General features: G+C 44.5%; 1 protein-coding gene across 1 annotated transcript in view; it reads right to left on the bottom strand.

Moving 5' to 3' along the window:
* The window catches only part of LOC139418996 (glycine receptor subunit alpha-3-like), a 102,494-nt gene that overhangs the window by 25,302 nt on the left and 49,225 nt on the right, over nucleotides 1-27,967 (bottom strand). Inside the window, exons 3-6 of the mRNA XM_071168802.1 lie at nucleotides 27,113-27,180; nucleotides 17,246-17,469; nucleotides 14,070-14,152; nucleotides 5,522-5,659 (exon numbers count right to left, since the gene is read on the bottom strand). Coding sequence (XP_071024903.1) covers nucleotides 5,522-5,659; nucleotides 14,070-14,152; nucleotides 17,246-17,469; nucleotides 27,113-27,180 — 513 coding nt within the window. The remainder of the gene's footprint in view (nucleotides 1-5,521; nucleotides 5,660-14,069; nucleotides 14,153-17,245; nucleotides 17,470-27,112; nucleotides 27,181-27,967) is intronic.

Here is a 27,967-nt window from a genome sequence, read left to right as displayed (position 1 = left end):
CTTTATATCTTTATGTTTGAAGCCTGAAATGTGGCAAAAGGTCGCAAAGTTCAAGGGGGCCGAATACTTTCGCAAGGCACTGTACATATGAATATACGGGTGAGCGATGGCCGAGCGGCATAGGGAAGATGCAATAGATGGTACAAAATACAGCACATGAGATGAGTAATGTAAGATATGTAAACATTATTAAAGTGGTATTATTTAAAGTGACTAGTGATCCATTTATTAAAGTGGCAAAGGATTTCAAGTCTGTATGCAGGACGGCAGCCTCTCCGTGTTAGTGATGGCTGTTTAACAGTCTGAATGTCTTGAGATAGAAGCTGTTTTTTAGTCTCTCGGTCCCAGCTTTAATGCACCTGTACTAATCTCGCCTTCTGGATGGTAGCGGGGTGAACAGGCAGTGATTCGGGTGGTTGTTATCCTAGATGATCTTTATGGCCTTCCTGTGACATCGGGTGGTGTAGGTGTCCTGGAGGGCAGGTAGTTTCCCCCCGGTGATGTGTTGTGCGGACCGCACCACCCTCTGGAGAGCCCTGCGATTGACGGCGGTGCAGTTTCCGTACTAGGCGGTGATGCAGCCTGACAGGATGCTCTCAATTGTGCATCTGTAAAAGTTTGTGAAGGTTTTAGGTGACAAGTCAAATGTCTTGTCACCTCCTTCCTGTAGGCTGTCTTGTAGTTGTTGGTAACAAGCCCACTGCTGTTGTGTCGTCTGAAAACTTGATGATTGACTTGGAGGTGTGTATGGCCATGCAGTCATGGGTGAACAGAGAGTACAGGAGTGGTCTGAGCATGCACCCTTGTGGGGCCCCAGTGTTGAGGATCAGCGAAGAGGAGATATTTCCTACCCTCACCACCTGGGGGTGGCCTGTCAGGAAGTCCAGGACCCAATTTCACAGGGCGAGGTTGAGATCCAGGGCCTCAAGCTTAATGATGAGCTTGGAGGTACTATGGTGTTGAACGCTGAGCTGTAGTCAATGAACAGCATTCTTACATAGGTATTCCTCTTGTCCAGATGGGTTAGGGCAGTGTGCAGTGTGATGGCGATTGCATCGTCTATGGATCTGTTGGGGTGGTATGCAAACTGAAGTGGGTCTAGTGTGGCAGGTAAGTTGGAGGTGATATCATCATTGACTAGTCTCTCAAAGCACTTAATGATGACAGAAGTGAGTGTTACGGGGCAATAGTCATTTAGTTCAGTTATCTTTGCCTTCTTTGGTACAGGAACAATGGTGAAGCATGTGGGAACAGCAGACTGGGATAGGGAGCGATTGAATATGTCTCTAAATACACCAGCCAGCTGGTCTGCGCATGCTCTGAGGACGTGTCTAGGGAAAGCAGGCAAAGAAGGTGTTTAGTTTGTCTGGAAGCAAGACATCGTTGTCCTTGAAGAGGTTGGTTTTCTTTTTGTAGTCCGTAATTGTCTGTAGACCCTGCCACATATGTCCCGTGTCTGAGCCATTGAATTGCAACTCAACTTTGTTCCTATATCGACATTTCGCTTGTTTGATTGCCTTGCAGAGGGATTAACTACACTGTTTATATTCGGCCATATTCCCCAACATCTTTCCATGGTTGAATGCGAAGGTTCGCACTTTCAGTTCTACCCATGATTTCTGGTTAGGGTAGGTTTTAATAGTCACAGTGGGTACAACATCTCCAATGCACTTCCTTATAAACTCACTCACCGAGTCAGTGTATAAATGGATGTTATTCTCTGAGGCTTCCCGGAACATTTCCCAGTCCGCGTGATCAAAACAATCTTGAAGCATGGTCAGGCCAGAGTTGAATGGTTCTAGTCACGGGAACATTCTGTTTGAGTTTCTGCCTATAGGACGGTAGGAGCAAGATGTAGTCGTGGTTGGATTTTCCGAAGGGAGGGCGGGGGAGGGCCTTGTATGGATTGCGGAAGTTAGAGTAGCAGTGATCAAGTGTATTGCCAGCGCAGGTGCTACAGTCAATGTGTTGGTAGAATTTAGGTAGCCTTGTTCTCAAATTAGCTTTGTTAAAATCCCCAGCTACAATAAATTCAGCCTCAGAAAATATATTTTCCAGTTTACATAGAGTCCAGTGAAGTAACTATTTCTCTCTCTCTACGTCTCTCTCTACGTCTCTCTCTACGTCCCTCTCACTCACTCACTCACTCGCTCACTCACTCACTCACTCACTCACTCACTCACTCACTGTGCGCGCCTGGCAAATGAGTGAATGTTGGTGATCCTTGACTTGCCTATAGGTACACACAACTCTCCCACTGTTTATTCCTCAAGATCATGTCTTGAAAACAAACACAGAGAAATTCTGGAGTGCTACATGCCTCCCCCTGTCCTCCTACCGTCTCCTCCAGCACAGAGCGCTCTCTTTCTTTCCTGCCTGACCCCCCCCCCCCATCTCTCCCCCTTCTCCTTATGTGAGACAGGACAGAGAGCTGACAGCTTCTAAAAATAGCAGCCTGGGTAGAGGCATGTTCTGGCCCTCTCCATTCATACACTTTGGCTTTTTTGTGCATGTAACAAAACTAAAAGATGAAGCTTTTCTAAGAAGTTAAAATGAGGTCCTGACAGTTCTCAGGAGGACTTTAGTTTAGAGACTGTTTGGTGGTATACCAGTTCACCAAGGCTGCACATTAAACCATTACCTTGGAGTGAAAAGCAAGTGGAATAACAATTCCATAGCTACTGTATAATCAAAATGTATTCATTTATGCTCTTACTCTTTTTATAAGTTGAATTGACTATAATAGCCAAAGAAAAAGTGATACTGGTATTAAAACTGAATCTCTTTTCAAGTAGTCAGCAGTCAAAACACCTCTTATTGATAGGGGACTGTTTCAGCCTCACTCTAAACACTGTTGACGTGACAACCATGGAAGCCTAGACATGCACTAAGAAGCTTGTTATATATAATTAACGTAGTGAAAGGAGGAAAAAGCAAGCTTTTTCAATTATCAGATGACATTCCTTCTCCTACATCTGTCCCCCCTCTCTCTCTGTCCCCCCTCTCTCTGTACCCCCCTTCTCTCTGTCCCCCCTCTCTCTCTGTACCCCCCTCTGTCTGTACCCCCCCTTCTCTCTCTCTGTACCCCCCTCTCTCTCTGTACCCCCCCTCCTCTCTTTACCCCCCTTCTCTCTGTACCTCCCCTTCTCTCTGTACCCCCTTCTCTGTCCCCCCCTCGCTCTGTACTCTCCCCTCTCTGACTCCCCCTCTCTCTCTGTCCCCCCCTCTCTCTCTGTACCCCCCCTTCTCTCTGTACCCCCCTTCTCTCTGTACCTCCCCTTCGCTCTATACCCCCTTCTCTGTCCCCCCTTCTCTCTGTACTCTCCCCTCTCTGACTTCCCCTCTCTCTCTGTCCCCCCTCTCTCTCTGTACCCCCCTCTCTCTCTGTACCCCCATTTTCTCTGTCCCCTCCTTCTCTCTGTCCCCCCCTTCTCTCTGTACCCCCTCTCTCTCTATCCCCCCCCTCTCTCTGTCCCCCCTTCTCTCTTTACTCCCCCTTCTCTCTTTACTCCCCCTTCTCTCTGCACCCCACTTCTCTCTGCACCCCCCTTCTCTCTGCACTCCCCCTTCTCTCTGCACTCCCCCTTCTCTCTGTCTCCCCCTTCTCTTTCTGTACTCCCCCTTCTCTCTGTCCCCCCTTCTCTCTGTCCCCCCTTCACTCTGTCCCCCCCTTCTCTCTGTCCCCTCCTTCTCTCTCCCCCCTTCACTCTGTCCCCCCCTTCTCTCTGTACTCCCCCTTCTCTCTCTGTACTCCCCCTTCTCTCTCTGTACTCCCCCTTCTCTCTGCACCCCCCCTTCTCTCTGCACCCCCCCTTCTCTCTGCACTCCCCCTTCTCTCTGTCCCCCACTTCTCTCAGTACTCCCCCTTCTCTCTGTCCCCCCCTTCTCTCTGTCCCCCACTTCTCTCTGTACTCCCCCACTTCTCTCTCACTCCCACTTCTCTCTCACCCCCACTTCTCTCTCACCCCCACTTCTCTCTCACTCCCACTTCTCTCTCACCCCCACTTCTCTCTCACCCCCACTTCTCTCTCACCCCCACTTTTCTCTCACCCCCACTTCTCTCCCTGCTTCCATCCACCCACCCACCCATCCAAGCCTCTTCCATTCTCTCTGCTGCTCTCAGTCATCTAAAAATACATCTTCGTTTCCTTTTCTCCCTCTCGTTAATTGAAGCACAACATACTCCTGATTAGCCAGGAGTGAGGAAGCGGGCGTGCTAAGGCTGACTTAGCGTTGGCAATAAGGACATGACAGGCCCATGAAAGATGCAGGTAGAAGAAATTACATTATTCAGCCTGCAATGCCTCCTACTTCACTGTGCACTTTACGTCACTGGCTGAATAAGGCCACACTTAGGCTGCATCTGAAATAGGGCTGGTCAAAAGTAGTGCACTATATAGGGAATATGCACGCCATTTGGGACACACCCTCACTCTAGCTAGTGCTGTGGTAGACTGGAGCATCACACTCTACTGGCTGGCTGGCTGGCTGTAAACAAGTCTATAGTTGCGTTAGACAGTATTTTGACCAATCAGATCAGTTCTAAAAAAGATCTGACGTGAGAACATCTGATTTGATTGGTCAAAAGACCAATTAGTGGGAAAAATATCCGAATTGGGCTGCCTGTCTAAACACAGCCAAAGAAGCTGAATAAGGCCTCACTTCGGCCTAGGATTAATCTAGCACTGCAGTTAGCTGTGAAAGCCTGCAGCGATTGTGTTGTCATGAGAAGGAAGAAAAAGTTAGATTTTTGAGTTAGAATCGTGTTTCGTGACATTGCTCTCCAAACGGTAATAGTAAAAAAGTATAATCAGGCCAAACCTATAATATTAGATAGTGGTGCAGTTAACTGGAGATGTGGAGTTAGAGACCAGCAGTTGTTTTTCTGTTATATGAAAGAAGACCAAGGTTGAATTCCCGAATTTGGAACCGTGTTCTCTGACATCGCTGGTTGTAAGAAATGGTAATAGAGCTCTGCTGATGTCGAGAATGTTGTGAGCCATATAGCGTGTTCATATGCAGTCTGTGAATATAAAAACCATCTTGAACGGAGTAAAACAAAAAGCCTGACTGTTTCAGCTCAAAGCCATTTAGAAGAGCACTGTGAATCTTCTGGTTTTCACATGTAGATGGAAATGTACATTCAGAAATGTCAATTCATGAATTGTGATCATTCCTTCAACGTCGTCAAGCTATTATACCAGATGAACATGTCACCAGCAACCCATCACCTTGTTTGTGCATTCTGTTTTCTTTGAATGAGTCACAGATTTACAAAGCAGAAGCGTCCCACCGTTATTCTTAGCGTTGGTGTTGATGATGCCATACGAAAACCTAATTAGATTTCACAATTAAGGTCCCATCTTTCAACTCTAACTGTGTGGAACAGCCAGGCTCTATGCATATTCACTAGACCTCATCACATAACAGTAGCCTAATTTGGGATGGAAGATCATTTTTAGTGTTTCTGCACAGTCCGACTGCAATGGACTCGACCTCAAACACTCCCATTGTATCTTACCTGTGTTATAGTGCTTGGTGCAGTATCTCAGATCCGTCTCATCCTTCATTATGAACTGTGGGAGGGTCAACCCATCAGCTACCTGGACTGGTCCATTCTCCTGCCACTCAAAGATCAGGTCGTTCATTGTGTAGCCAACTGGAAAAGAAGAGAGGCGGGACATGCAATCAGATAATATAGCCTCGGCCCGGGTTACTGTACAGTAAAAGCACTGTGTGTGTCAACAGCTGACGTAAAAAAGCCTTTATAAATACATATTCAATTGATGATTTCTACATTTCATATCTCCACCTAGACCAGATGTGTGGGAAGATCAAAATATCATGGATACCCTTCGTGTTATATGCTGTATCATACAATATCAATAGTATAGATTACACTGCATCAAGGATAAGTTGTTCCTTTCAATAGATCAACCAGGAATCAATGTTGTTAATGTCCCACTGTCTTTTGTGCTAAAGGAATAAGCAGGGGCAGACTTCATGGGCCAACCCACTATTTAGTATACCAATCCACTATTTAGTATACCAATCCACTATTTAGTATACCAACCCACTATTTAGTATACCAATCCACTATTTAGTATACCAATCCACTATTTAGTATGCCAACCCACTATTTAGTATACCAATCCACTATTTAGTATACCAACCCACTATTTAGTATACCAGTCCACTATTTAGTATACCAATCCACTATTTAGTATACCAACCCACTATTTAGTATACCAATCCACTATTTAGTATACCAACCCACTATTTAGTATACCAATCCCTATTTAGTATACCAATCCACTATTTAGTATACCAACCCACTATTTAGTATACCAATCCACTATTTAGTATACCAATCCACTATTTAGTATGCCAACCCACTATTTAGTATACCAATCCACTATTTAGTATACCAACCCACTATTTAGTATACCAATCCACTATTTAGTATACCAGTCCACTATTTAGTATACCAACCCACTATTTAGTATACCAATCCACTATTTAGTATACCAACCCACTATTTAGTATACCAATCCACTATTTAGTATACCAATCCACTATTTAGTATACCAACCCACTATTTAGTATACCAATCCACTATTTAGTATACCAATCCACTATTTAGTATACCAATCCACTATTTAGTATACCAACCCACTATTTAGTATACCAATCCACTATTTAGTATACCAATCCACTATTTAGTATACCAATCCACTATTTAGTATACCAATCCACTATTTAGTATACCAACCCACTATTTAGTATACCAATCCACTATTTAGTATACCAATCCACTATTTAGTATACCAACCCACTATTTAGTATACCAACCCACTATTTAGTATACCAACCCACTATTTAGTATACCAATCCACTATTTAGTATACCAACCCACTATTTAGTATACCAATCCACTATTTAGTATACCAATCCACTATTTAGTATACCAACCCACTATTTAGTATACCAACCCACTATTTAGTATGCCAACACACTATTTAGTATACCAATCTACTATTTAGTATACCAATCCACTATTTAGTATGCCAACCCACTATTTAGTATGCCAATCCACTATTTAGTATACCAATCCACTATTTAGTATACCAACCCACTATTTAGTATACCAACCCACTATTTAGTATACCAATCCACTATTTAGTATACCAACCCACTATTTAGTATGCCAATCCACAACAACCTTGGATTATAATGGTTTATCCATAAAAAATGATTTCCCAGGATGGAAAGTGTGACTGAGGCCTTACAGAAAATGGAGTGACTGACGTGAAAGGAGGAGGGATGGAAAGTGTGACTGAGGCCTTACAGATAATGGAGTGACTGACGTGAAAGGAGGAGGGATGGAACGTGTGACTGAGGCCTTACAGATAATGGAGTGACTGACGTGAAAGGAGGAGGGATGGAACGTGTGACTGAGGCCTTACAGATAATGGAGTGACTGACGTGAAAGGAGGAGGGATGGAAAGTGTGACTGAAGCCTTACAGATAATGGAGTGACTGACGTGAAAGGAGGAGGGATGGAATGTGTGACTGAGGCCTTACAGATAATGGAGTGACTGACGTGAAAGGAGGAGGGATGGAAAGTACTCTAATGTGATCAGATGAACAAAACAGGTCTGATTCTAAAGCCATGTGGACTCTACGATAATATCTCAGGAACTGCATGTAAAACTGGGACCTTGAAATGGGGGAAAAAAAAGGAATCTATTTGTTTATTCCTCGGAATAAGGTCCCAGTTAACTGAGTACTAGTCATGCTAATGACCTCTTTCCATTTGAAGCATTAACATCTCCTATGGTGTCCATCAGCTAGCTTGTCACGTTCAGACCTTTATTTCCTTTGTTTTGTCATTATTTAGTATGGTCAGGGCGTGAGTTGGGGTGGGCAGTCTATGTTTGTTTTTCTATGATTTTGGGGATTTCTATGTTTCGGCCTAGTATGGTTCTCAATCAGAGGCAGGTGTCATTAGTTGTCTCTGATTGAGAATCATACTTAGGTAGCCTGGGTTTCACTGTTTGTTTGTGGGTGATTGTCTATGTTAGTTGCTTGTGTCAGCACAGTTCTCATTATAGGTTCTCGTTATTGGTTTATTGTTTTGTATAGTTTGTATTCAGTGTTCAGTGCTTTCTTTAATTAAAAACTTCATCATGAACACATACCACGCTGTCCGTTCCTTACAACGATCGTGTTGTAACAGCTACTATCTTGTCTCATCGCTACAACTCCCGTACGGGCTCGGGAGAGACAAAGGTTGAAAGTCATGCGTCCTCCGATACACAACCCAACCAAGCCGCACTGCTTCTTAACACAGCGCGCATCCAACCCGGAAGCCAGCCGCACCAATGCGTCGGAGAAAACACCGTGCACCTGGCCACCATGGTTAGCGCACACTGTGCCCAGCCCGCCACAGGAGTCGCTGGTGCGCGATGAGACAAGGACACCCCTACCGACCAAGCCCTCCCTAACCCGGGCCAATTGTGCGTCGCCCCACGGACCTCCCGGTCGCGGCCGGTTACGACAGAGCCTGGGCGCGAACCCAGGGACTCTGATGGCACAGCTGGCGCTGCAGTACAGCGCCCTTAACCACTGCGCCACCCGGGAGGCCCTGTAAAATACAGTGCCTTGCGTAAGTATTCGGCCCCCTTGAACTTTGCGACCTTTTGCCACATTTCAGGCTTCAAACATAAAGATATAAAACTGTATTTTTTTGTGAAGAATCAACAACAAGTGGGACACAATCATGAAGTGGAACGACATTTATTGGATATTTCAAACTTTTTTAACAAATCAAAAACTGAAAAATTGGGCGTGCAAAATTATTCAGCCCCCTTAAGTTAATACTTTGTAGCGCCATCTTTTGCTGCGATTACAGCTGTAAGTTGCTTGGGGTATGTCTCTATCAGTTTTGCACATTGAGAGACTGACATTTTTTCCCATTCCTCCTTGCAAAACAGCTCGAGCTCAGTGAGGTTGGATGGAGAGCATTTGTGAACAGCAGTTTTCAGTTCTTTCCACAGATTCTCGATTGGATTCAGGTCTGGACTTTGACTTGGCCATTCTAACACCTGGATATGTTTATTTTTGAACCATTCCATTGTAGATTTTGCTTTATGTTTTGGATCATTGTCTTGTTGGAAGACAAATCTCCGTCCCAGTCTCAGGTCTTTTGCAGACTCCATCAGGTTTTCTTACAGAATGGTCCTGTATTTGGCTCCATCCATCTTCCCATCAATTTTAACCATTTTCCCTGTCCCTGCTGAAGAAAAGCAGGCCCAAACCATGATGCTGCCACCACCATGTTTGACAGTGGGGATGGTGTGTTCAGGGTGATGAGCTGTGTTGCTTTTACGCCAAACATAAAGTTTTTCATTGTTGCCAAAAAGTTCAATTTTGGTTTCATCTGACCAGAGCACCTTGTGGCAAACTTTAAACAACACTTTTTATGGATATCTTTAAGAAATGGCTTTCTTCTTGCCACTCTTCCATAAAGGCCAGATTTGTGCAATATACGACTGATTGTTGTCCTATGGACAGAGTCTCCCACCTCAGCTGTAGAGCTCTGCAGTTTATCCAGAGTGATCATGGGCCTCTTGGCTGCATCTCTGATCAGTCTTCTCCTTGTATGAGCTGAAAGTTTAGAGGGACGGCCAGGTCATGGTAGATTTGCAGTGGTCTGATACTCCTTCCATTTCAATATTATCGCTTGCACAGTGCTCCTTGGGATGTTTAAAGCTTGGGAAATCTTTTTGTATCCAAATCCGGCTTTAAACTTCTTCACAACAGTATCTCGGACCTGCCTGGTGTGTTCCTTGTTCTTCATGATGCTCTCTGCGCTTTTAACGGACCTCTGAGACTATCACAGTGCAGGTGCATTTATACGGAGACTTGATTACACACAGGTGGATTGTATTTATCATCATTAGTCATTTAGGTCAACATTGGATCATTCAGAGATCCTCACTGAACTTCTGGAGAGAGTTTGCTGCACTGAAAGTAAAGGGGCTGAATAATTTTGCACGCCCAATTTTTCAGTTTTTGATTTGTTAAAAAGGTTTGAAATATCCAAAAAATGTCGTTCCACTTCATGATTGTGTCCCACTTGTTGTTGATTCTTCACAAAAAAATACAGTTTTATATCTTTATGTTTGAAGCCTGAAATGTGACAAAAGGTCGCAAAGTTCAAGGGGGCCGAATACTTTCGCAAGGCACTGTACGTCTTAGGTGGTGGATGAGGTGCGTTTCCCCCTATGTGAAGCACTTGGAGCATCTGGAAAAGCTCTATACACTGTCCAATAAATGATGACATTATTAGGCTAAATACTGGCCATGCATACATTCTAAATGATGCTACAGTATCCCAACAGACCGACCATCATCACCATTCATTCTAATTGATAAGATTTCATAAATGACATGAAATAACCCATGCCTATCTATTTCCCTCCATTCCAGACACCGGGCATCGACCCATCAACGTCATTCCCTTTTCACATTTGAACTCACATTTCAAATGGCTAAAGCCAGCCAGAAGGGCCTCACCAACTGTGGTACATAAAATAATGAAATAACCCCGGGGCCGTACAAGCGAAGACAAATGACCTCCCCAAGCATTAAACAGTACAGCGCCATGGTAACTATCCCCCCGGGCCGCAACTGCACTGGAAAGGACAGGGTGTGTAAAAATGTAGAACAACAATTAATGATGGAGCTCCATGTAATTATAGCGTCTCTGTGTCCATTTTGTACTTCCTTCCACATGTTAGAGAGGTGTAGAGGGGGGAGGAGAGGGAGGACAGGGAGGAGACAGGAAAGTTAGAGGAGACCGAGGGAGGGGGGTGGGGGGGGGGTCATTTAGCATGGTCATTACTATTAATATAAATGAATCCACCCTCTGCCGCCCCTCTGAGCATATTTAATTTGTAGGTAATGGAGGGAGACATAAAGGAGGGTTTCCTACTCGCTACCGGACATTGATTCACTTCCCACTCACTGCAGTGTCTTCCACATCTGACCATGTATGCTAACCTCTGCCTATACCCAAGTCAAATTATACGCTTTCCTCAACACACTACCTTGCTTATTAAAAATAGAGTAACTTCAAGTTCAGGCCAAGTTATAGCACATCATACAGATTGTTAATACATCATTCATATTATATCATATGTGCTCCCTCTGTATTCCTTCAATTAATTCCTCAAGTCATTGACTCCAATTCCTGCTGATTGGAGTGTTTCTACATGATCTTCTGTGGTTTAACGTGCTTGGCCTATCTGATCCAAGCCGTTCAGCGGCTGGCTGAGCAGAGCAGGCTTTAGTTTTGTGGGGTACAGTGTGTGTACAGTGTGTCCATGCCACTGCTGCTAGCTCTGTGGGAGTAAAGTGTTATCTTGTGACGGGCATTATCACAGTCATGTTTTGACTAGAGAGAGCGAGGGGAGTACTACATAGATGTCCTGGCTAAAAGCCTCTGCAGCTGCGACACAGCAGCAATCGGCATGAATTATTTTGCGACACACTCGGGCCCCTGTGCAAATGTACAGTGGGGCAAAAAAGTATTTAGTCAGCCACAAATTGTGCAAGTTCTCCCACTTAAAAATATGAGAGAGGCCTGTAATTTTCATCATAGGTAAACTTCAACTATGACAGACAAAATGAGAAACAAAATTCCAGAAAATCCCACTGTAGGATTTTTCATGAATTTATTTGCAAATTATGGTGGAAAATAAGTATTTGTTCACCTACAAACAAGCAAGATTTCTGGCTCTCACAGACCTGTAACAACTTCTTTAAGAGGCTCCTCTGTCCTCCACTCGTTACCTGTATTAATGGCACCTGTTTGAACTTATCAGTATAAAAGACACCTGTCCACAACCTCAAACAGTCACACTCCAAACTCCACTATGGCCAAGACCAAAGAGCTGTCAAAGGACACCAGAAACAAAATTGTAGACCTGCGCCAGGCTGGGAAGACTGAATCTGCAATAGGTAAGCAGCTTGGTTTGAAGAAATCAACTGTGGGAGCAATTATTAGGAAATGGAAGACAAACAAGACCACTGATAATCTCCCTTGATCTGGGGCTCCACGCAAGATCTCACCCCGTGGGGTCAAAATGATCACAAGAACGGTGTGCAAAAATCCCAGAACCACACGGGGGGACCTAGTGAATGACCTGCAGAGAGCTGGGACCAAAGTAACAAAGCCTACCATCAGTAACACACTACGCAGCCAGGGACTCAAATCCTGCAGTGCCAGACATGTCCCCCTGCTTAAGCCAGTACATGTCCAGGCCCGTCTGAAGTTTGCTAGAGAGCATTTGGATGATCCAGAAGAAGATTGGGAGAATGTCATATGGTCAGATGAAACTAAAATATAACTTTTTGGTAAAAACTCAACTTGTCGTGTTTGGAGGACAAAGAATGCTGAGTTGCATCCAAAGAACACCATACCTACTGTGAAGCATGGGGGTGGAAACATCATGCTTTGGGGCTGTTTTTCTGCAAAGGGACCAGGACGACTGATCCGTGTAAAGGAAAGAATGAATGGGGCCATGTATCGTGAGATTTTGAGTGAAAACCTCCTTCCATCAGCAAGGGCATTGAAGATGAAACGTGGCTGGGTCTTTCAGCATGACAATGATCCCAAACACACCGCCCGGGCAACGAAGGAGTGGCTTCGTAAGAAGCATTTCAAGGTCCTGGAGTGGCCTAGCCAGTCTCCAGATCTCAACCCCATAGAAAATCTTTGGAGGGAGTTGAAAGTCCGTGTTGCCCAGCAACAGCCCCAAAACATCACTGCTCTAGAGGAGATCTGCATGGAGGAATGGGCCAAAATACCAGCAACAGTGTGTAAAAACCTTGTGAAGACTTACAGAAAATGTTTGACCTCTGTCATTGCCAACAAAGGGTATATAACAAAGTATTGAGATAAACTTTAGTTATTTTCCACCATAATTTGCAAATAAATTCATAAAAAATCCTACAATGTGATTTTCTGGATTTTTTTTTCTCATTTTTGTCTGTCATAGTTGCAGTGTACCTATGATGAAAATGACAGGCCTCTCTCATCTTTTTAAGTGGGAGAACTTGCACAATTGGTGGCTGACTAAATACTTTTTTGCCCCACTGTAAGTATTTGCCAATTTGCTACGTATTTTAGTGGACAGCGGACACATCCAGTGCTGTGTCTCCTCAAGTCCACACATCTTTAACAAGGTAACGGAGCACTTCCTTTACTCCATGTGGTAAATGCTAATAGGGGAGTGTGCTGTAGGGAGATGGGGAACGCATAGCGATTGATGGTCCACAGGGATTGATTTCTGCTGTGTAGGAACCCCACTCACAAACTGAAGCGGCTCATCTTGATGGATGGAGTGATTGGGTCTTGAAATGCTCCTTATATGCACATATTCAGCCGGCACTTGATATGCTTATACATGTCCTCCCTCATTAGAAGTGCAGACTTTTGCATATCTAAATATATGTTAATAACCCTCCACTAACAGCCTTCATAACCAATAACGACTGGTCTACTGGCCTGAATGAGTCCATTCCACAAGGCCATATAGACAGTCCAGGCAGGAAGAGACCCTAGAGTATTAGGTCAGCGGTGTGTGTGTGTGTGTTTGTTAGAATGTGTGTGTGTGTGTGTGTGTGTGTGTGTGTGTGTGTGTGTGTAAGCGAGAGCCTACATTCGTGCATCTGTGTGGTCACAAGAGGACATACCACCCACACTGGCATGACAAGGCATTATTATCCTACCCAGGTAAACCCATGCCCACGCTCTCTCAACCACAAATCTTATCATATTATTTTACCAGTGACCTCATTATTTATTGGAACTATAAAAAGCTCCCTACTGCCCGTCAGATGAAAAATTCAATCTGAACATCTTACGTAACAGGCTTTTGCCATTTTATTCCAAATATCCAAGATGGATACTGCAGTCACAGGGCTGTAATGGGTGGATAGCATACTAAATACTGCTATACTGCAGTACTACTACAGTAATACTATAGTGCTGTACTCACAGCTCTCTAGCTGCATGATACACGTCTGCACGTCCATGGGGAAGTTCTTCAGGTCCATCGGACAGGAGAGGGTTAATGTCAATCTGGAAAACAGACAATAGAAAATAAAAACATGTGAGTATACATCCCAACTATAAGGCATAGGCATCGTTTGACTTGAAAGGGGCTACACATTAGGCATTCATACCTACTTTGCATATTCATCAGCATTATCACGTGCCTTATGAATGTGTTAAGTATGGGTTATGAATGTGATAAGTATGGGTTATGAATGTGTTAAGTATGGGTTATGAATGTGTTAAGTATGGGTTATGAATGTGTTAAGTATGGGTTATGAATGTGTTAAGTATGGGTTATGAATGTGTTTTGAATTCCTTTATGTAGGTACCCATCACATTAGGTGGTAGCAGATTTTCTGCTAAGGCCAGACAAAATTGATTCACTGTTTAACGGATTTTCCCCCCAGAAAAGGGAGGCGAGCGAGCAAAAAAAAAAAAAAAAAGAATCATTCAGGAGGATAAGGAATTACAAGACTTTACCACATTGTCCTAGGCTATATGGACATGAACAATACGCAAAATATTCAATTTCAGACTGATTATCAGATTATCATTATTAATACACAAATTAACATTAATTAACATTATTCACATAGGATGTATAATAGAATATAATATTCTATCATATTCAAATATGATTGAAAAAAATAAAGTTATGAATGTATGAATGTTTTATCAGTGCATTCATCTGCTTAATTGTATAGCCTAACAAATTCAAGAATGATTAACTGTAAATAATTGTAATCAAATTCAAATGTTGATGCACAATAATGAGTTCATTACCTGAATGCATCTCTATAGCCGAGGCGTTGACAAAATATTCATACAAATATGATTAGGCCTCTCATAGAGTAAGGTCTACCAAATGAATGTAGCAGTGAATAAAATACATCAATCCAGCCATACAGTATAACCTTTCATCATCATAAAAAAGAATACATAAATGCACAATTAGAAGCATCAATCTACATAGATCAAACGTGACGAAATTCGAGCCCAGTAACTTCTCACCGCCTCCTCCTTCGACTGTCTCGTCTGGCTGCCACGAATATCCCCCACCTGCTGATCTGCACGAAGTGTGTGCGTGCCACTGGCGATGCACTTTGCTCGGCGTGCTAGCTGTTGTTGACGGCGCATCATCACTTCAAACGCATTCCGTTGTGGTGTTATCGGTACTTACATTTTACCGGAACTACCAGTAGTAAGTTATAAATCGCCATTCAGCTGACACACTTTGATTTCATCAATCATTTTGACTTCAATTTGGCTGTCCAAAATACTATCAGCTTGCACTGCGTCTTTGCTGATGAATGCCCTGATCTCCGATGCAATAACCATGAATTTAACCGACTGTTTGTTTATAATGAGGGACGTCCCACGTTTAACCTGGACACATAAATAGTAGGAATTTGCGCTGGCTTCAGCCTTGAAGGCGTGAGAGAGGAATTAAACATCTGCACGTCGACTTCAGGTGCCAGCGTGTGTGTTTCACTGTCCAATCCAAGGCTCGAACATGATCTGAGCGAGTGGTCTGAGTCGGTTTGGTCTCTTGGGAAAGCCTCAAAAAAGAGCGGACAGTGCATTATAAACAGAGCATATATTGGCCAAAAAATAACACATCTGATTATTAGTATTTTTTTTTAAATTGGGGTGTTGAGAAAAGTGAGGCGGGGCATCCATTAAACAGTAATTCAACATTGTCCAGCCTAACCTACACTCTTAGGAAAAAAAAGTGATATCTAAAAGGGTTCTTCAGCTGTCCCCATAGAAGAACCCTTCGAAGAACCCTTTTTGGTTCCAGGTAGAACCATTTTGGTTCCAAGTAGAACCCTTTCGAGTTACATGTAGAACCCTTTACACAGAGGGTTCAACATGGAACCCATAATAGTTCTACTTGGATCCCAAAAAGGCTTTCCTATGGGGGCAGCCGAAGAACCGTTTGGAACCCTTTTTTTCCTAAGTTGTACACTTAGGAAAAAAAGGGTTCCAAAACGGTTCTTCGGCTGCCCCCATAGGACAAATCCTGTCAAGTGTCAAGTAAACTTGGCTCAGTGTTGAACCAGTAGTGCTGCAAATCGCTGGTGAGGAGAGAGAGAAAGAGAGGAGAGAGAGGGGAAAAAGAAAGAGAGAGAGGAAAAAGAAGAGAGAGGAGAGAAAGAGAGAGGCAGAGAGATGAGAAGGATGGAGAGAGAGGCATCCAGTTGGAGGAGAGGGAATGAAAGAATGAGCAAAAGGATAGAGACAAAACGAAGAAGGCTGACGGTTGCAAATTGGACATGTTTTAATTACGGCCTCCACCCCGGAGGCGCCAGGCTGCGGACGGACTCCATGGCCGATGGGATCCCTCCGCTCCGTCGTGTCATATCCTCTCAGCCTTCCATCACAGCTTTTCTACGGCCCCGCCACTACACAATTCCATAACTCAACCCGACTTGATGCCGTCGACTCAAGGCTTTCAACAATTCACCGCTCCGCCTTGAGATTTACACAACATTGTGACACCCCCCGTTCTGGCTTTATGTTTAATGACAGAAGATGAGAAGTGTCCCAGCTTGACTGACGGTGTGGCAGAGCATTTTTGTCAGTACACTTTGAAAAAAGGGTTCCAAAAGAGTTCTTCAACTGTCCTCATAGGAGAACCCTTTTTAGTTCCAGGTTCCAGGTAGCACTCTTTTGGGTTCCATGTTCTACATAGAACTCAATAGGGTTCTACATGGAACCCCAAAAAATTGTTCAAAGGGTTCTCCTATGGGGACAGCCGACGAACCCTTTTAGATTCTAGATAGCACCTTTTATTCTAAAGAGTGTCGTGGATTGAATGTTTCGAGTTGGGATAAGACTCGGTGTAAGTTACGGGCCGTTCAACGGACCTATAGTCTGATTATGTGATTGATGTATCAACGTAAGATGGTCATTTGATGATGCGTAGGCCCACACCTCTTGAGGGTTTTTCACACTACTGAGCCAAACTGAGCTGAGCCAAACCAAGCTGTACTGAGCTAGCCTGGTAATGAATCCACCATAGTTGATGGAATTATCCGAGCCAGCCCATTTTGGTTAAGTTAGGTATTATAATGTGAAATGGGTGTTTGTGGGATCCATACTGTACACACTCACCGTATAGAATAGAGGACGTTGCCGTTCTTGAATATTCTTAACAGCTTGTTGTCTGTGGTGACTTCGTGGAAATGGGCCCCTTTCTCGTTGGCGAAGAACAAGTCAGGTTTCCAGATGGAGTCCAACATAGAGGGGTCCAGGTCCAGAGAACCGTCAGGGTACTCTGTGTACGCTAACCTGGGGTCGTTCCACTTTTGACGGAGGAAGATGTTCACTCTGTAGTCCTAGTGGATGGAGGGAGGGAGAGGGGGGAGGGAGGGAGAGGGGAGAGGGGAGAGGGAGCGAGGGAGAGGGGAGAGGGAGGGATGGAGGGAGAGGGGAGAGGAAGCAAGAGCAGTAGGGAATTAGTGACAGGTTGTGATTTGCAGTTGACTGCAGGGTTTTAACATGGTACACTGAGCTACAGTACTGTGTCCTGCCCCTCTGCATTCATCACATTCCCCCAGAAGTCTGAGTTTAGGGTCCTCGTGGTCCCAGCTGATGCTCATGGAGCAGGCACCCCTGAACCAGGCATAGGGGCACCTACAGGGGCGCGAAGTCCGCATATGGTGGTGACACTTTGGGGACCCAAAGTCAGTACTGTATCCTCCCCTCGAAGGTCCTGGTGGTTCCTGCTGATGTTCAGAGTGCTGACATCAATGAACCAAGGCAGAGAGGACCATGAAGTCCCCATATGGTGGGGACCAGGGGCGCGGATGCGTTGGATGCCTCTGGTTCTTCCGGGATCAACTCCCCTATTCTTTCAGTTCCTTTCCCTGTTCTCTGTGCTGCCGTCACGGTCACTTAGCCACACGCCACCGGGGCTTTCTAATGAAGCTGATGCTTTATAGGGATTTGCTTATTAATAATGTCCCTTACATCTCTACGTCCGATTCCCCATAGTCCATGTTGCAGTGTACGGCCCATACCCTGTCCAGTTGAATTCATGTATAGTACTGCACAGATTTGATGTTCCATAGGGGAAAAAGCCCTGTCAAAATTGACATGCCCTAAAGACCTCTAAAAAAATGTAATGAATGCTCCAACAATAAACATCTGTTTCAGCCTTTGTTTACTTTCAACTAGGTGATATATTTAAAAAAAATCATACTTCATTTCAGGGGATACATCAATCTAAATTGCCTTTTTTTTTTTTACCAGTGTTGCTGAGCAAATACCAAGCTGTAATTACATATCTTGTCTACCTCAGCCGGGTGAAAACGCAAGACATTTTTTATTTGCTTTTATTAGATTTTTCATGAACATTTAGAGTAGATGTTACATAAAGTGCAGTGGAGAGAAAAGGACTGGCATATCCCATCTGAAGGCATCTGCTGTTCGGAGACAACGTCAGCTCTCCTGCTATCAAACATATGGTGCACTATTACCATTAGCACTCATCACTTTAAAGGGAATGACAATATCTATTCACTTGAGCTCGTTCAGAGCTGAAAAGCCAGACAGACCACTGAGAAGAACAGCTGGGAAAATTGGGATAGGTTTGATTAGGCATGACGGTGTTTGTTTTGTTCATGGTCCAGGGGCCTGTGTAGTTGTTCGTTTTCATAATGGTTAACGTTAGGACTCGGCTAGGGAGAGCTGATCCCAAATCAGTTGCTAACGGTAGTTCCACAATGTGTATTCGTTCAGCAGCTGATCATGAATAATGACACTGAGCCTGCTCTCTCCCGCTTTCTGACACAGACAGACTGAACAGGGTAACAAACCTCACATTTGGGAGTTCACTTTTCATTGAACTGACACTGGTGCTCGCGAAAAGCTGTGCGATTTCGTCTCTTATTCAAACATCCTTTTTTTCTCTAATCTGTGATGGCGGACAGGGCCTCCAACCCATCTGGGAAATATCTAGCAGTGGTGATCGTCCCACATTTTTCTGCAATACTCAGTCCATCTCTAGTCCTTCTTATAGAGACACACTAACATACTGTATCCTATACAGACCCCTTGAGGTCCTATGGTACACATACTGTAGTCTATATGGGCCCCTTGAGGTCCTATGGTAAACATACTGTAGTCTATATGGGCCCCTTGAGGTCCTATGGTAAACATACTGTAGTCTATATGGGCCCCTTGAGGTCCTATGGTAAACATACTGTAGTCTATATGGGCCCCTTGAGGTCCTATGGTAAACATACTGTAGTCTATATGGGCACCTTGAGGTCCTATGGTAAACATACTGTAGTCTATATGGGCACCTTGAGGTCCTATGGTAAACATACTGTGGTCAATATGGGCACCTTGAGGTCCTATGGTACACATACTGTAGTCTATATGGGCCCTGTGAGGTCATATGGTAAACATACTGTAGTCTATATGGGCACCTTGAGGTCCTATGGTACACATACTGTAGTCTATATGGGCACTTTGAGGTCCTATGGTAAACATACTGTAGTCTATACAGACCCCTTGAGGTCCTATGGTAAACATACTGTATTCTATACAGACCCCTTGAGGTCCTATGGTAAACAAACTGTAGTCTATACGGGCCCCTTGAGGTCCTATGGTACACATACTGTAGTCTATATGGGCACCTTGAGGTCCTATGGTACACATACTGTAGTCTATATGGGCACCTTGAGGTCCTATGGTACACATACTGTAGTCTATATGGGCACTTTGAGGTCCTATGGTAAACATACTGTAGTCTATACAGACCCCTTGAGGTCCTATGGTAAACATACTGTATTCTATACAGACCCCTTGAGGTCCTATGGTAAACAAACTGTAGTCTATACGGGCCCCTTGAGGTCCTATGGTACACATACTGTAGTCTATATGGGCACCTTGAGGTCCTATGGTACACATACTGTATTCTATACGGGCCCCTTGAGGTCCTATGGTACACATACTGTAGTCTATACAGACCCCTTCAGGTCCTATGGTAAACATACTGTAGTCTATACAGACACCTTGAGGTCCTATGATAAACATACTGTAGTCTATATGGGCCCCTTGAGGTCCTATGGTAAACATACTGTAGTCTATATGGGCCCCTTGAGGTCCTATGGTAAACATACTGTAGTCTATACAGACACCTTGAGTTCCTATGGTAAACATACTGTAGTCTATATGGGCCCCTTGAGGTCCTATGGTAAACATACTGTGGTCTATATGGGCCCCTTGAGGTCCTATGGTACACATACTGTAGTCTATATGGGCCCCTTGAGGTCCTATGGTACACATACTATAGTCTATATGGGCCCCTTGAGGTCCTATGGTACACATACTGTAGTCTATACGGGCCCCTTGAGGTCCTATGGTAAACATACTGTAGTCTATATGGGCCCCTTGAGGTCCTATGGTATACTTGTCTGACATGACACTGACAGTCTCCACTTTTGTTTAAGATGTTCTTCTAGAAATCCCATGTAACTCTAGTCTACCATGTGACTCTAGTCTACCACGTGACTCTGACTCTAGTTTACCACGTGACTCTAGTCTACCACGTGACTCTAGTCTTAACTGTGACTCTAGTCTACCACGTGACTCTAGTCTACCACGTGACTCTAGTCTACCACGTGACTCTGACTCTAGTCTACCACGTGACTCTAGTCTACCACGTGACTCTAGTCTACCACGTGACTCTAGTCTACCACGTGACTCTGACTCTAGTCTACCACGTGACTCTAGTCTACCACGTGACTCTAGTCTACCACGTGACTCTAGTCTTCCCTGTGACTCTAGTCTACCACGTGACTCTAGTCTACCACGTGACTCTAGTCTACCACGTGACACTAGTCTACCACGTGACTAGTCTACCATGTGACTCTAGTCTACCACGTGACTCTAGTCTACCACGTGACTCTAGTCTTCCCTGTGACTCTAGTCTACCACGTGACTCTGACTCTAGTCTACCACGTGACTATGACTCTAGTCTACCACGTGACTATGACTCTAGTCTACCACGTGACTAGTCTACCACGTGACTAGTCTACCACGTGACTCTAGTCTACCACGTGACTGTGACTAGTCTACCACGTGACTCTGTGACTCTAGTCTACCACGTGACTCTAGTCTACCACGTGACGCTAGTCTACCATGTGACGCTAGTCTACCCTGTGACTCTTGTCTACCACGTGACTCTAGTCTACCACGTGACTAGTCTACCACGTGACTCTAGTCTACCATGTGACTCTGACTCTAGTCTACCATGTGACTCTAGTCTACCATGTGACTCTAGTCTACCATGTGACTGACTCTAGTCTACCATGTGACTCTGTGACTCTAGTCTACCATGTGACTCTAGTCTACCACATGACTCTAAGACTCTAGTCTACCACGTGACTCTAGTCTACCAAGTGACTCTAGTCTTCCCTGTGAATCTAGTCTACCACGTGACTCTAGTCTTCCCTGTGAATCTAGTCTACCACGTGACTCTAGTCTACCATGTGACGCTAGTCTACCCTGTGACTCTAGTCTACCACGTGACTCTAGTCTACCACGTGACTCTGACTCTAGTCTACCACGTGACTCTGACTCTAGTCTACCACGTGACTAGTCTACCACGTGACTCTAGTCTACCACGTGACTGTGACTAGTCTACCACGTGACTCTGTGACTCTAGTCTACCACGTGACTCTAGTCTACCACGTGACTAGTCTACCACGTGACTCTAGTCTACCACGTGACTGTGACTAGTCTACCACGTGACTCTGTGACTCTAGTCTACCACGTGACTCTAGTCTACCATGTGACGCTAGTCTACCCTGTGACTCTAGTCTACCACGTGACACTAGTCTACCACGTGACTAGTCTACCACGTGACTCTAGTCTACCACATGACTCTGACTCTAGTCTACCACGTGACTCTGACTCTAGTCTACCATGTGACGCTAGTCTACCACGTGACTCTAGTCTACCACGTGACTCTGGCTCTAGTCTACCACGTGACTCTGTGACTCTAGTCTACCATGTGACTCTGTGACTCTAGTCTACCATGTGACTCTAGTCTACCATGTGACTCTGACTCTAGTCTACCATGTGACTCTAGTCTACCACGTGACTCTGTGACTCTAGTCTACCATGTGACTCTGACTCTAGTCTACCATGTGACTCTGTGACTAGTCTACCACGTGACTCTAGTCTACCATGTGACTCTGACTCTAGTCTACCACGTGACTCTAGTCTACCATGTGACTGTGACTCTAGTCTACCATGTGACTGTGACTCTAGTCTACCACGTGACTCTAGTCTACCACGTGACTCTAGTCTACCACGTGACTAGTCTACCATGTGACTCTGTGACTCTAGTCTACCATGTGACGAGTCTACCACGTGGCTCTAGTCTACCACGTGACTCTGACTCTAGTCTACCACATGACTCTGACTCTAGTCTACCACATGACTCTGTGACTCTAGTCTACCACGTGACTCTAGTCTACCACGTCACTCTATGGCTCTAGTCTACCACGTGACTCTAGTCTACCATGTGACCATGTCACTCTAGTCTACCAGGTGACCATGTACCATACCACTCCCGCCGCTTTAATAAACAAGGGCAAAACTAGAAGGAAAAAACAGTCAACCACTCTAGATAATTAGTCATCCTCCTGTCAAGAATGTTGCTTACATAATCCACAGCCTTAAATGTTACTCACAGGTCAGGCAGATCTCAGAGGACACACACACTTAGATCTCAACATGGTACCCAATACCCCCTCAACCACAACTCCCTACATACCTCTGCTATCGTTGTGAGCGCCTTCCCATGTATGTGTCCCAGTGAGGACCACGGCTCATGGCTGTGGTCACAGCAGCACATACGGGTTTAGTGGAGCACGGGTAATCTGTGGTATAAGCAGGAAGAACCACCGGACACAGTGGAACCACCAGACACAGTGGAACTCTCTCCTGGGAAGCCTCCTATGTCACTGCATCACTGACTTTGATGACTGACTGGAAGGCACAGCACTCACAGATTAATTCAGGTCAGCAGTTCAACAACACTTAACTTAAGGAAAGAAGTCAAAGAGCAAATCAATCCTAACTAAGGCCAGGAGTTTTTCCAGGTCAGGTCACACAGTCAGGAAAAACGTGTGCCCTATCATAACAAACAAGCCAACCATACTTTAATGGTTGTAAGCTAGGGCACATGTTGCTAGAAGTGGTCGATTCCAGAACTCAACTGATGATGCAAGCCTCGACTTATGTAGCATGACATCATATACACTGAGTGTACAAAACATTAGGAATGGCTTCCTATAATTGGGTTTTGCCCTCAGAACAGCCTCAATACGTTGAGGCATTGACTCTACAAGGTGTCAAAAGCGTTCCACAGGGATGCTGGCCCATGTTGACTCCAATGCTTCCCACAGTTGTGTCAAGTTGGCTGGATGGCCTTTGGGTGGTGGACCATTCTTGATACAAACGGGAAACTGTTGAGTGTGAAAAAACCCAGCAGCGTTGAAATTCCTGACACACTCAAACCGCTACGTCTGGCACCTACTACCATACCCTGTTCAAAGACATTTAAATATTTTGTCTTGCCCATTCACCCTCTGAATGGCACACATACACAATCCATGTCTCAAGTTTTTTTTTTATCCTTCTTTAACCTGTCTCCTCCCCTTCCTCTATACTGATTGGTGGATTTAACAAGTGACATCAATAAGGGATCAATAGCTTTAATCTGTATTCACCTGGTCAGTCTACTTGATGGAAAGAGTAGGTGTCCTTAATGTTTGTACACTCAGTGTGTGTTTTGTCCATGTGGTTGCTGCATGGTAAATGCTCCTAATAACCTCTAAAGGTCTAAGCCTTTGGAGGGGGGTTCTACTATTTCCTTTATTACTATAGCCCACAGAAACACATTGAGTAACACATTCAGAAATGGGTTTCGGGGTGACTGTCCTACAGTATATCTAGAAGATAAGACAGCTCAGGAAATATTGATGTTTTTTTTGGACTGTGACAAAGTCTGGGTAGAGGCTCAGTGAGGCAGAGTAAAACTAGGTTTTATTCCATAATTGACCAACAGCAATGCTTACAAACATGTCTGCTGTCTGCTGTCTGCTGTCTGCTGTCTGCTGTCTGCTGTCTGCTGTCTGCTGTCTGCTGTCTGCTGTCTGCTGTCTCCCTCACCCCCTCCTCAAATGGGCACAACAGCAGCAGCCTAATAAACAGTTGGGGCTGATTGTCCAGCCAATCACACACTTGATTGACTCATTACCCTCAGCTGGGCTCCATTAGCCTCCCAACAGGAAAGGCGCGGCAAGAGGGCTTGTCTCCTCCAGTGCCACATGGACACAGATGCGGAAGGCCGACATAAGTGGATGCGGAGGATTGAGACGCAGCCCATGCAAAGAAACTGATATCTCTAGCTTGAACTGATGGCTTTTGATGGGTATTTTTTGAATTATGTTACCTAGAATGATGCAGTGGTCCAACATGAACACAGCCACCATCTTTAATGTGGTCACTATAGCTTGGTACTATAGGATTGACCACTGAGCTTTAATCTCAGATCTGATCTGTCAAACCAACCCTCGTTGGTTGAGATGAGAGGGGGAGGATGGACACACACCACACACACACGCCATAGTAAATAAGACGTGGCAGTGTGTAGCCTCCCCCTTTGTACTCTATGACACAATGTTTCCATCCATCACTGACAGCAGTTCAATCCCCATGTCAAAGCAGCACTGTGCTTTCAGAAGTTATGTCACAGTCAGAAAGGCTTGTCGTCTGGTCTGCTGCTTGCTGGAAAGGAATCAGAGCCACACAGAGTCAGAGTCCTTTTCAAATCTAATCATATCAGACCCAGAAAGGAATGTATCAAATCTTTGTATGTCTCCCTTGTAAGTCTCTAACAGAATTCTCCAATCCACTCTCTCCCTGTAGCTCAAACAGACTTAACCCACCCACTCTCGGTCTGTCTCTGAATGAAACCTTTTCCCTGTGATGGGCCATGAGCAACACCTTGCGGGTCAGGCCTTAGTGCTCTTCAGTAAATTCTCTCTCTCTCTCTCTCTCTCTCTCTCTCTCTCTCTCTCTCTCTCTCTCTCTCTCTCTCTCTCTCTCTCTCCCTCCCTCCCTCCCTCCCTCCCTCCCTCCCTCCCTCCTCCGACCAATGTTACATAATCTCCCTGTGTGTGGAGGAGGACAGATGGTGATGGTGGGAGTAGGGCTGCTGCTGCCCCTGAGCCTCTCTAAACCAGCGGTGACATACGGAGGAGAATGATCCCCCTCTCCTGTCTTTTTCTCTCTCAATTGTTTTCCTTTCTCTCCAGCATGGCCCCTCTGTCCTTCATTGCATATCCCCTCTTCCCCCACAGCCACACTGGACTCTGAAGTCCCTCCATTTTCTCACTCTTTCCATATCTTGCAGTTCCATGCTATCCCTCTTCAAATATATTGGAGACCTCCACATCGTCCTCGTTCACCATCAGACTTATCACATCACTCCATTAATCCCAAATGATGCCTAATGCTAAGAAATGGAAGGATTTGTGTTCACTTCTGTTTTCTCACCTAGCTTCAGATGACTTCATCATCATTTGGCACCTTTGGACACCCCACGAAGGGGTACTCATACAAACACCACATTATAAAAACTAAATCACTCATATGCATGCCACTTCTCATTATAGACTTGCAAAACAGAGTCAAAGCCAGTGAGACAATTCTAATCCTTTATGGGTCGTAGTAAAAACATTTCCATCTACATCGACTCATAAGAAACGTCCCAGAGCCCAAGAACCACTTCAAGCCAATTTGTATTTTAAATCATCTTCAAGTCCAGCTTCACTGACCACATTCCATTTGGGTGTATTGATTATTTCATCTAGAGGGAAAGATAGAGAGATTCTACAACCACCACTGGGTCTGTGGTTCCTAAGGTAGTTCTGAAATTGCTGAATGATTTGTGAGGTGCCTGCTGTTTGGGTATCTATAAAGCAGGAAGCCTCGCAGTGGTGTGTGTGTATCCTGCTTGTCTCATCACTGGTAATGACTTGTAAGCCTGTGTGTCAGCTCCCTGAGGCTATGACTTATTCAGATCGGGACGGGGAGGCAGACGACAGGGTTTTGTGTGTGTGAGTATGTGTGAGTGAGTGAGTGAGTGAGTGAGTGAGTGAGTGAGAGAGTGACAAGTGGACGCGTCACTGCAAAGTTAACGCTGGCAGACTGACGCAGATGTCCCCTCTTCACATATACTGTGTGTGGTGTGTGTGTGAGAGTGTGTGCATGCGTGCCTATGCCATTGTGTCTGTGCCTTTCAGTAGTCATTCAAAGCCTTGCTCCAGGGGATCCGTTGTCTAGTCCTTTAACTCCATTCCCCATCCAAACCCATCAACTTCATCTCTGATCCAGGTCACAGACGCATGTTAAAATAACACCTTCCTCTTTAAGGAACAACCTTTCCATCAGGCACGATCATGATCTCATTCAAATACCCTCTTATAAAATGATATCTTATTCAGGGGGATGTTTATTGTTTCAGTAAAGTACCCTCACTAATAGCTTAATGGTGCTTGTTTAATTCATCCGTTCAGTGGGAGAGGAAGAGAAGGGAAATGGATTCTTACGTAAGAGATTCTCCCCAGGAGAGAGTGGAGAAGAGGTCTGAGAGATGCTTGGCCCGGGAAACACGCTGCGTTATGATGTTTCCTCGTCCACATTATCAGTGTGTGTGTGTGTGTGTGTGTGTGTGTGTGTGTGTGTGTGTGTGTGTGTGTGTGTGTGAGAGAGAGACAAAGTGAGCTGGTAACCTGCTGGCACGCGAAACACACACTACCCCCACTCACGTAGTTTGTCATCGTTTGGCAATGCTACCCTTTGGAATTCATTGGCTTTCAAATATATGTGTTTGACATTGACTGGAATGAAGGCAGTAAATGTATTTATATGAATGCATGAATATATACGTACCATTGTAGTCTCAGCTATGGAGCCAAAGCTGTTGATGAATATGTTGCATGATACGTTCACAGGAGGACCTAGACAGAGGAAAATAGCATTAGGAAATATGATATAGCTTCAAAGTAGTTTAAAACATGTAAGCATAGAAACACATATACAGGGATTATTCAATGTCTTTGAGAAACATGGCTCTTCACTTAAACACCTCCATGAATATTTAAAACTGTGGTTCCATCAACCCATGCCACGATGGCCTTATACATGATGTAATAGAATAGATCCTGCACAGCCTTGTAGCCCTGGAGGCATTCATATATCTTAATCTACTTCCCATTCTTGATAAATGATCTGTTTTTCCCCTCAAAACAAAATACATGCTAACCTACAGATGTGGGATCTTAATTTGATCAGCTGTTGCAGGAAAACTTTCCCACAATGCAGGAAATGTAAAACCTGTAGTTCTTCAAATGTGTTCTGTCTCTGCCAAGAAGTTTGTTTCTTAAGTCCTTTGTTGCTGTTGTAATTCATTTTTTTCAGTCATGTTTTTTTTCCCATCATATTTTGAATAACTTTCTCCTGTGTCACTTTACTTGGACTGCGAAAAGTCATCGGTCAAAAGGAGGGTGTCTTGTCCTGCTCCTGCATTTATCCCACTCATCAGCAACAGAGCATTGTGGTAGGCGCATGTCCGACATCAATTTTTACGCAATTACAATGATAATTCAATATTACATTTCAGAAAATGTTATATAACAAACTATGGTGTAATGGAATGTTTTTGCCTTGTGTTGTAGGTTTTGTGGGTTTTGACACATCGTGTAGGTGTCTTAACCAGACATACAATGCAATACATGTCACAACAGG

This window comes from Oncorhynchus clarkii, chromosome 10 (genome assembly GCF_045791955.1).
Source record: "Oncorhynchus clarkii lewisi isolate Uvic-CL-2024 chromosome 10, UVic_Ocla_1.0, whole genome shotgun sequence".
NCBI lineage: Eukaryota > Metazoa > Chordata > Actinopteri > Salmoniformes > Salmonidae > Oncorhynchus > Oncorhynchus clarkii.
Note: the sequence above shows the minus strand (reverse complement) of the source record. Positions and strands in the feature narration are given on the sequence as shown.